The 11,277-nt window shown below is 39.6% G+C and overlaps 1 protein-coding gene across 5 annotated transcripts in view; it reads left to right on the plus strand.

Moving 5' to 3' along the window:
* Positions 1-10,233, plus strand: part of pou2f2a (POU class 2 homeobox 2a) — a 95,399-nt gene extending 85,166 nt beyond the window's left edge. For 4 of the 5 annotated variants that reach the window (XM_015045876.1, XM_015045886.1, XM_015045895.1 and 1 more), the window contains one exon: positions 2,094-2,554. In XM_015045876.1, the coding sequence (XP_014901362.1) occupies positions 2,094-2,455 (362 nt within the window). In that variant the 3' untranslated portion in view covers positions 2,456-2,554. Of the gene's footprint in view, positions 1-2,093; positions 2,555-10,135 lie in introns of those variants that run through there. The other variant, XM_015045903.1, reaches the window with a different exon arrangement.
* The last annotated feature ends 1,044 nt before the right edge of the window (positions 10,234-11,277 follow it).

Genomic DNA, 11,277 nt, shown 5'->3' on the forward strand with positions numbered 1-11,277 from the left:
TGTGTGTGTGTGTGTGTGTGTGTGTGTTTGTGTGTGTGTGTGTGTGTGTTTGTGTGTGTGTGTGTGTGTGTGTGTGTGTGTGTGTGTGTGTGTGTGTGTGTATGCGTGTGTGTGTGTGTGTGTGTGTGTGTGTGTGTGTGTGTGTGTGTGTGTCTGTGTGTGTGTCTGTGTGTGTGTGTTTGTATGTGTGTGTGTGTGTTTGTGTGTGTCCCCTCTGGTCTCCATTTCCAAAAACCACTTCCCATTTCACCCTTCATCCGCTCTGTCTGAAATTAATTTCTCTTGTGAAGCCTCCGGTGACAGTCACCACCAGCCTTCCTCCTCTTCCTCCTCAGCACAAAGTTTTTGAATCGCTCAGTATGGTGAAAGATTCAATTTCATTCTCATACAATGCTGCGCTATTATCACAGACCGGCAAGGGCTCCTTATGGCGGAGCTTAGGAGGCCAAGTCAGCTTACAGTCAACAGTTGAACAGACACAATCCCGCCCTTCACAATGTCCGCCCCTGTTGGCTAAATAACCGGCTTTCCCCCTTTCTGAGTGAGATGATCTGCTGCCAAATCAATTAAGCATCACAAATAAGCCCAGCTTTGAATCCTGCATCTGCCTATAGCGCCACAGAACATCTCTCTTTTGAGCGCCGCCGTCCTCCGGGCCTTGTGTTGATGAGAAGGATACAGTCCGTTATGGAAAGTGCAGCTCTGGCAGCGCCGGCGCTGATAGGGTTTCAGGAAATAAAAGAGGAGCCTGGGTGAAAAGACGGGGCTGAAATGAAGTGTTGACAGCAGAGGATTGCAGCTTTGGCTCCCTCTGGGGCCACACATGCGTTATATGAATGTTTACACTCACGGCGCTGTAATGGATTAAAGTGTTTAGTAACTCACTGGAAGCGGAAAGATGCTGCCACTTCAACTGAGAGTTAATCTGTAATTTAGCAGAAAAGTCTTTTTAAGCCTTGAAGCGTTTATTTTTCAGATAAACGCTATAGTTGTGCACATCTTGTCCTCAGCAACCTTCCTTCATCCTTTTCTGACTTAATCTAGGTATTTACTCAAACAAATATCACCACATCGTTTAAAAAATATCGATATATGGCACAAACGGGATCGGTTTCAGAAAAGTTTTCATCCTGATTGTTGTTTTAAACATGCCAAACCCATAGGGGGCAGTGTAGTGCAAAACTTCTGTCAGCCACTAAGATTGCTTCAGAACAAGCACAACTTCCTGTTAGGAATTGAACATGGAGGCAAGAGGTCAATTTGTGTGGACAGATACAGACTAAGCTGCTTTTAAATAGTGTATTAGAATGTAAAGTTAGCAAAACACAAGATGATGTCAATTAGAAATTATGTCAAAGCTACTATGTTAATTTATTGGCACATTATTTGTCGCAGATTTCTTGTTTATATTTTTGTCCTTCCAGTTTTGTCTCAAGTATTTCTAAAAACAGCCCAAGTACTTGAAAAAACACCAAGTCATTTCTTAGCAACATGTTAATGATTTTTGGTGTCTGGAAAATGATCCATTTCAAATCCATTAATCTACTGCGTAATAATTACTTATTTAATCTGCTGTTTCCTGTATCGTCCTCATTTCCATCATCCTGGTTATATTCGTTCCCTCTTGCTGTGGTTTATTTTCTGCTTTATGAGATTATTTTATACGGAGCACCATCGGGAATGTGGGATTTTTTTTCCTTTTGTGTTCTTTCGCAATAAATTATTTAAAACTGCACATATTAAAGATCCCCAATGAAAACATGTTTTCATTGAGCATTTTGCACATAAGTTATTGGTGCATTTGAATCAGTAAAGAAAAAATACTAAATATGAGATATCTCACTAATGAAATAATAACATACATGGAAAAACTGTTCAAAAACCTTATATTGTAGCAGAAAGACTTTGCTACATGGCGCATGAACTAACTAGTACATTATTGCAAGAACACGTTAAAGTTTTGTGTGGGAATGCAAACGAAAAAAAGTTCCCCCATGTTCTGTCAAGGCTCTGTAATTTTATTCTGTATTTCTTCTGCTTTTTATTCACTTTCTCTTTTATTCCCTCCTTTCGCCGTCCTTGCTTGGCTTCAGCGCTGGCAGCCAGCGGCGGGCAGCTTCCCATCTCCAGCCTGGAGGGGGCGCCGGGCCACATGTTTCTGAGTGGACATGGCGGCCACTCCGTCCCCGCCTCCCTGCGCCCCTCTCTCTTCCTGAACCGCCCCGGCCTCCTGCCGATGGTGACCGGCTCCACGCCGACTTCCTCCATGGCCATGGGGCTGGTCAGCGGCGGCCCCAGACCCTCGTATTGCCAATCTTCGCCCAGCGGCACCAGCAACCTCATGAGCCCCACTTCCTGCCCAGAGGAGTCTGCGTCTCCCTGTTCAAGCCCCGCCTCTTTCTGCTCCTTCAGCGAAGCTTCACCGCCGCCGCTGGGAGGAGCCATGGCCGAGTGATCGCCGACCGACATCCAAAGCATCAGGAAGAGGAGGAGCAGAGCTTTAAAAATCAAAATCTACAACATCGCCTTTCAACCAAAGCCATCTCTCCGTCTGATCCATCTCTAGATTGTCTCTCTTTGGCCTTTTTTCCCCTCTGAAGTCTCCCGAAGCCAAAAATACACACAGACCGACGAGGGGAAGGAGGGAAAGAGGGTAGGAAGGATGGAAAGGATGGAGAGAACCGCAGAACGAAGGAGGGGAACTTTGAAACCAAATAATGACCTACAGCTGGAGAGGAGCTTTTTTTGTTTTCGCTCGGCATCGTGAAATAAACGCCAAAAAAGAAAAAACGAAACTGAGGAGAGACTTGTCTGATAAGCTGAGAAGCTCTGAGAAAAAAAACTGAAATGTTTGTGTTTTCCCAGAGAAACCCAAACATTGCAAAGAAGTAAACCAAAATCTCCAAATACCAAAAACTGAAAACCAAAAAAGAAAGACAAAAAAACAACAACCAACAAACGGAGAGAAAAGCTTTAGCTCAAAAAACTTTTATTATTCTGTGTCAAACATCCTCCATTCCACTCAGGATTCGGTTCTTTCTCCATTGTCAGTCAGAACATCTATTTTTCTATCATTTCTAATCATCGACCGTTGAGGCATTTATAATCCCACGTTTTTAAAGCTGCAGGATATTTACCTACCTCTCACTGTCCAGCTTTACAGTGATCCGCCTGCCGTACATTTACACTGCTCGTCTTGACAGTAAGAAGAAGGCAAAACTATATTTTAGTCAATCCTAAAAAGCTGAAATTAGATGTCTGATTTTTTCTTGTTTTGGTAAATTCATTCATCTTAATATTGTCAAACCAAAGGAAACACCCCAAGCTCAGCCTACAAAGAGGATTTACCTTCTACTCAAGCAGATGTGGACACATTGTCGAGGGATTTCTTGTTTTTTTGTTTTTTTTTTAACATTATTTGCCTTCTTTGATTTATTATCCACCACCATCCCACCATCATCATGTCATCCTCCAGACCGTCACTCTTGGATACCAAAGCATCGCCTCTGGCAGCGTTCGTCTCTGGATTCGCCCGGGAGACGAGTGTCCAGACAAACCTCACACACAAACACAAGCATAAGAAAGACCAAAAAAAAGAACAAAAGGAGGAGGTGAAACACCGACGTCCCCCCTTCCACCAACACCACCCACAAAAAAAACAAAAAACCTGCCCTCGAACCCATCTGCCCCTCTCCTTTGTCTCCAAAGATCAGATCAAAGGGCCAAAAACAAGCGAGGAGGAGCAGAGGAGCCGAAGGGGGGGAGCAGGACGAAGAAGAGGAGCAGGAGGAAGTGCGCTTGAAGCAGCGGACCAAAAAAAAAAACTACCCAAAACCTACTTCTTCTTCTTCTTCTTCTTCTTCTTCTCGTTCTGTGTAAGAAGTGAAACCAAAAACAAACAGAGTAATGGGGGGGAGCATGGAGGGGTGAGTAACTCCCATCTGTCTGTTCGTCTTTAACTGTGATCGCTGTTTTCGTTTCAGCAGACAGAATCACTCCCTCAGTCTGAATCCGGCCCCCTCCCGGCTTTGTTCGCTCCGTTCCTGAACTGATTAAGGAATAACCTCAACAAACTGACTTTCAGAATTTATATATTTGATTTTTCTCTTTTTTTTTTTGCTTTTCCATTGTGTGTCTGTTTCCCCGATGCTTCGTTCATACCTTCCCATCGCCTCTTCTGTTGCTCTTTTTCTTGAAATGTTTGGAAACGACTGTGAAAATGTAGCTTCCAATATTTATAAAAGGCAGCAGGGGGAGAATATGCTGTTCAGTTCATCCAGAAAAACTGAATCTAATTTTTTTTAAATACAACCAAACCAAATAGAAGAACCAAACCAATGCACAAGCTGAGTGACTGTGTGTCCGAATGTCTGAGCGCAAACTGATCCGAAATTATGGCCGAGTTTCTGTTTTTCAACCTGGACTTGTTTCTCCTTTTTTCAACAAAACAAGATATTTTTCCCATATTAGAAGTGAAACTAGTACTTTTCCTTTATTATTAAGGAATTATTGACTTAAAACAAGATATTTCTTGCTGAAAAGTTACTTGTAAGTGAAATTTATCTATTTGGATGTTTGGAAAAAATCTGGATTTGCTATTTGTCTCCACTTTATGAATTAAATCACAACAGGATTTCTGTCTTTTAATCTATCCAGTGTCACCTTGGATAAAAAAAAAACAATATGATGTTTTTCTTGCTCAAAATTTGCAAGCAAAATTCTATCCAAAGTGCAAATCTATTATATTTTGTAAGCATAAATACACAAAAATTGCTGTAAAAAATCATTTTAAATTGGGAGAAAAGGATTGTTACTTGTATCTCTATTCTAAGATGTAAGATCCTCACTATTACCATAACCTTGACTTAAAAATGTGAAACAAATATATGTAAAGTGATCTAAATAGTTTATCTTAAGACATGCTGCTTTGTGTTATAATTTTGATCCACAGGTGTAAAAATCATAAAATATCCACCTGCTGAATTTGTATTCAAGTCCGTATTTGACAGAATATTACAATTTCTTCTCTGAGTAAGTCAAACAGGCTGACATTAGCAAACAATTTTAGCAAGAACAGAGAAAACGAGTCCAGTGTTGAAACCAGCAGGTTTTATTTTACAGCGACACAGAACTGCAGGCAGCAGGTGATGAAGATGGTGATGAAGATGTTGATGGGGAGGCAGATTTTTAACATCCACTTTCAGTGGGAATGTAACCGTTTCTTCCTTTGGTCTGATTCTCATTTTTACCGAGGCTGGAGCTTTTATCCTCCGATGAAAACCGAAGACGACGATTTCTGAACCAAAAGCTTTAAAACTTTTTCCTCTCTCATGTGTTCTTTGTTGGAAAAAAGATATTTGTATTTATTGTATGAGGGAGATGTGTGCTTTTCCTGGGTGGGGCGGGAGGGTGTTGAGGGAAAAAAAGTGTAATGTATTTTATGAACCTCTCTGTCCCTCACTTTGTTTATTTATTGATTATTTATGTATTTATTGGATTCTATTTAAGTCTTTTTGACCTTTGTACTCGTTTTCAGGGGTTCGTGTGAGGCTTGTACCTGCAGAGAGGCGTTCTTCAGATTGTTTCAAACCAAAACAAACTTTAGTGACTGTTTTTAACTGAGACTGAGAGCGAGGAAGAGGAGAAATGTAAACGAGGAAACTCACACTTAAAATTTGTTCTGCTGAGTTTTCCCTTCAGACTTCAGCTTTGAGTCACAAATTCCTCTTTAAATTCTAATAAAACGCCTTAATTTTACTAACTTTCATATCTTATGTTTTAATTTTTCCAATGACCTTCACTTTCCCCATTAAGTTTTTATTTAAAAAGGTCAGTAAATCTTTACAGGTCCAAAAATTATCTCATTATCTGTTGACTCTTAGTGCTTTACTTCAGTTTTCTTGACCAAAACTTTATTTGTAGAAGTTTGCAGCATCCTGATGTTTTTATGCTTCTGCAACCATAAAACTGAACAAACAAAAGAAGGATTTCTAATTGCTTAATTGTTCTGACTGGAAAATAATCAGAAAATAAACACAGGAATGCTGTTTATTTAGCATAAAATAATCCAGAAGCAAAAATCCAACCACACTACATCTGATTTTAGGCTGGAGCAGTAAAACTGCATTTCAACCCCAGGAAAAATGAGCAAAAAAGTCAGATGTTCATTCAGAAACTGACAACTTTTACATTTTAAATGCAATATATGCTGCAAAATGTATTCTGCTATAAGTAGAATACATTTTACTGTATTCTAGTATTCTACTGTATACATTTTACTGTATTTGTAGTTTTCAATGGTGAGAAAATAATGTAAAAAAATATGCATTTTAAAGAGTCGTACCCCAAATTCAGATTCAGATTCAAACCCAAGATCTTCTTCATAAAGTGTTTCATGCTTCTCCCACTCGGGAACTTTAGATATTATTTAAATTTTTCCAATTTAATTGGACCAATCAGAGCAGCGGATGACTCTCCAACGATCAAGGACTCAAACTGGAGATTTTCTCTATTTTTATCCACATATTTTACAGCATAAATATTGTTTTCTACCAGATTAAATATTAGTTTAATTTCCACTCTTTGGCACTCTGCTGCGTCAGTGCCTAAAAACTTACACATTTAGTTTTAAATCAAAATTTTCTAGGATTTATCCAATGATTATTTTAGAGCTGCTTATTCTATCAATTATTCTGACGATTAATCGATTAATCGGATAAATTGTACATGTTTTTTTACAGTTTCAGCTTAATTGCTGCTCTCAGTGTGTTGTTCTTTCAGCAAGCGGCCTTTTTTGAGTCTGCATGCTCCAATAAATTATTTGATTACTAGATTACTTGATAGTCACTTCATCATGATTAATCCGATTAAAAGTTTCAGTCGTTCCTTTTTAATGTCTTCTAGTAGAAATTGTTATAAAGTAACTAAAAAGCCTTTTTAACACCCAGTTTGTCTCTTTTTTTGTCCCAGTTATCTGTCTAGCTGCAGCATGAAGCATGTTTCAGAAACCTCCACATTTCTCACATTTATCAGTGTTTTGACACATTTCTATCGTTTTTTTATATATCCTTTAACTTGATTTTAAATCCAGAGTGAATTTCCTCCATTTACTTCTCCTCTGTTCTCCGGAAAGCTTTCCGATTCCCCTTCGTCCCGTCTCGGGATCAGGACTCAAAACAAATACCTCTGATGCTTTGATGAAAAAACCAAATAGACTTTCAAGCTTTAAAGATGAAAACTAAAACAAAGACGTGTCTGAACTCAGGAGTGAGGGATGTGAACCGTTTAAAGGCTTTAACCTCCATTTTCACTGAGGTGCTTTAGGGTCTGACAGACAGGACGGTGTGTGTGTGTGTGTGTGTGTGTGTGTGTGTGTGTGTGTGTGTGTGTGTGTGTGTGTGTGTGTGCGCTCATCATTTCTGTCAGAGGCGTTTCAAACCTGGCTGTTCTGTGTTTTATTTTTATTATTATTATTTTGACTCATCCGTTTGTGTGCCTGTGCAGTCGGACTGTGGTGGCGACCGAGAATGATACCAAAGTTAAAACTGCCACAGCGAGCCGCTACATCGCAAACACACGCCGTTCCACGTGTATATATATATATTGTTAGTGACGATTTAAAGGAAACGAACGCCTGATGTTCATATAAACACGGATACAGCGGGCGTTTTCTACTGTAGTTCTTCTGTGGATGTGAATGTTCATTTTACTGCAACCATCTCCATGAAATAAGACTTTCTGATGGCCTCAGTGACTAGCAGACAGAATAAATGAGAGAATAACTTCTGGCCCGTGTTCTTGATTTATCGAGGAGAAAGCTAAAAAAAAAATCCTTTCTATTTTTTCTACAATGCAGCTTAAATCCAAAGGTTAAGAGGACAGCAAAGATAGATTTTACTGCTAAAGAAAAAAAACCTCAACAGTGAAAACCAAAGAGCTCCACTTTGATTTCTCCGCATTGTACAACCCCCACGATTTTATGACGGGACTCCTAAAGTGTTCTTTAATAAAGCCTAAAGATGGTGGTGATGAAGCTCAGAGAGGCACCACTCTGTATCTATGGGGGGTTCTGTTTTTATCATGCTAATGATATGCTGTTTTTTGACCTCAAGACTCTCTCTGTCTGAGTTTGTTTCTGAAACCTGGTTCTGTTGGGAACGTTTGGGTTTGAAACCGTTCTGTTACTGTCCCTTAACCCATCGCTATCTGTGTGCCTGTTGTTTTCCGGGATGTGGGAGGGAGGGAAGCTGGGGGGGGCGAGAACAAACCTGTAAGTGTTAGAAATAAAGTGCGAATTTAGACCAAAGTCATTTCCTGTCTCCGTGTGGTTTATTTCCTGTCCGTATCCGCATGAGAAATTAAAATTTTGGCTGCATTCACACCGCAGGCCTTAATGCAATTCCGATTTTTTGTGAAATCAGTTTTTTTTTTTTTTTTTTGCATGATCGTTCATACTTTCAAATATGACTGTGATCTCCCGTGTGAACTGCAAATAGCCTGGAGGTTTTCCATATGCGCAGTAGAGGGCGCACCAAGTCACACGTAGCGAGCGTCAGTGTTTTGCCAACCGCCATAAAGAAGAAGAAGAAGATGCGCGCTGTTTGCGGAAGTAAACATGGATGCTAACGGTGGAGCATATCTCACGGTTTTTGAAGTTACTTTCCGATCTGAGACATCAGATTAACAACTTAATCCTCATTATCGGCTGCCATGGTTGTTGTTTTTTCTTCTCGCTTGCGTGAATCAGGACGCAGAATAGTGACGTTTGTCGAGTATCAATGACGTTTGCGACGTATAAATCCGACCTGGCCGTGAGTCATACTCGCAAAAAACCCAGTCTGTGTTGAGATTATCATGAGAAGATCAGATTCAGGTCTTATTTAGGCAAAAAAAAACAAAAAAATAAACGGATGTGGGTCGCTTCGGGCTGCAGTGTGAATGTAGCCTCTGATGCGTTTTACTGGAGAAGTGAAGACAAACAATCAGATGTTTCTAATCCGACAAAACCAGAAATGGTAAAATCTAAAACACACCCTTGCAGCCTCGAAAGGATGACAGCTGAGGTGTCAAAACTTTTTGTCAGGGTCAAAATCTCCAAGTCAAAAGGACGTGAACACGCAAAAAAAGCTCTTTTACCTGCTCAATAATAAACTAAGCACACAACAGAGCCAGATCAATTTCTAGAAACACTTCCAGTTTGGCCCAGATCAGGATCATGAATGTTCTCAAAGGGCCCGTTGTGCCAGAATGCATTGATAAAACCCATTATCAAACTGTTAAAATATTTATAATTAACAGTGTTTGCATTCTCAATATTATATAATATTGAAACTTTTAGATGTGTTCCTTGTCTTACACACTTGGATTAAACTAGTTTGCAGTCAAGCTCTGCTAAATTAGCTAATAGGGGAGCCAGGTGTGACGACATTTAAAAGTTGGGAAGAAAAGACAAAACTGAGTTGGAGAAATGATCCAACTATGTTGCATATCCCTGATCTTGAGCCCAATATTTTTATTTTGTAATAACTACACAGTATTTTTGCACAGAAACATAAAGACTGAATCCTAAATAACCTATTTAAACAAATTATTGGCAAAATAGTTAATTAATGGGTTAGTTACACTTTAAATAGGCCGGTTTATTAAACCTTATTTCAGTCTTGCTCAAGGTACCATTGTTTTTATCAAGGCTGGTTTAATTTTTATTATTATTTTTATTGTACTTTTATTCCAATTGTTGATTCTGTTGTGTGTCCTGAAAGGCCCATTTAGATAAAATGTTTTTTAGTAATTCAAGAGTAATGTCTGATTTTCTTTGGCTAATTTTCAGTACATTTTTATTTATTATTACTTTTGTCAGTTTCAGGTTCTTCCAGTCAAAACTGGGTGATTTTTAGTCATTAACAGAGAGGTACCAACATTTTTTGTTTGCTTTTTAACCTAAAACAGGAACAGATAATCTGATTTAAAGTTTTTTTAAAAAGTTGTTTATGTAAACATCTGTTTATCTTTGTAGAAACTCCATCAATTCCTCTGTTTTTTTTTTTGTTTTTTTTCACTTCTTTCCACTTTTGTTTTGTTCAGAGTTTCAGTGAAACTTTTCCCCCTTTGTGTTTCTGTGTTTGTTGGTTTCCAGTGTGGCAAGGGAAGGCCTGAAAAATTCAGGGAAGTTTGAGGCAGGAAAGGACAGCAGCCCTGCAGCCTGTCATGGATCCTACTGTGGATTTTTAATGAGCTCCTCGCTTCTGTTGTTCTGGATGTCTGGCAGCGCCACAAAGCTTACAGGCGAGTTGTTGCTGTAAAGGCAACAAAAATCGAATCTGCTTTCTTAAAACTGCATCTCCTCAGCAGTCTGTTTCGACACTCTTCTCATCTGTTTTTCATGAGCTCCATCTTGGATTTGTAATGTCACAGATGAGCCAACAGGCCTCCCTCCTCCAGAGGCCGCATCATCTCTCTGAATCTCGTCATTTTTGAAGTCATTTCTGTCACTTTTCTTAATTTTTCCAGATGCTTCCTTTATAATATTTGCTTTCCAGCTGTGAGAAGCCGCCAGCTGTGGTGAAATAAAGTCCCAGATATGAAGCTTCTGTGTGAAACCAGTTCTGACGGCTTCCCTTGGTGTCATTAAATAATGATGCTGCAGTTGTTTCTGGGTGGTTCAGATCTGGGTGGGCTCCTGTGAGTGTGTGTGTGAGTGTGTGTGTGTTTCCAGTCAGAACTGGTCCCTCTTCTGGGAACGATCGCGCTGCAGCCCACAGGAGTCCCCCAGGAGCAGCTGCTGTTTCTCTCCCCGCTCCGTAAACCCTGAATGAACCTCAGTGTTTGCACCTTTTCACACTCTGCGGGCCAGATGTGGATCAGCCAAACCCAAATGAAGCGTCAGGTGTGAGGCGGCAGCTCCACACCCAACCACAGAGGTGACGAGAAATGCTAAAATGTTTCGAAAAACATCAGATTATTGAGTTCCTTCTTTTCACATTACAAGTTTCTCTGAGCACAGTTCTGTCCAAAATGACGACATCATTAACCAGATTAGTCACTGTTGCCAAAAAATAGATGAACCAACTTTTATAAATTTAATACTGAACATCTTTTCAGTCCCTCCAGGATTTCTTGTTGTTTTTTGCCATCAAAATTCTAGATTTTGTGATGCTAATTTAGAAAAACTTGCTTGAAATTTTGATATTTGTGCTTATGCATGACAGTAAATGCAGAGTTGGATAGTAACTAGTTACATTTACTTAGTTACAGTTACTTGAATAACTTTTTCAAAAA

Source organism: Poecilia latipinna, unplaced genomic scaffold (assembly GCF_001443285.1).
Source record: "Poecilia latipinna isolate Pla-1442-1.1 unplaced genomic scaffold, P_latipinna-1.0 Scaffold39, whole genome shotgun sequence".
Classification (NCBI taxonomy): domain Eukaryota; kingdom Metazoa; phylum Chordata; class Actinopteri; order Cyprinodontiformes; family Poeciliidae; genus Poecilia; species Poecilia latipinna.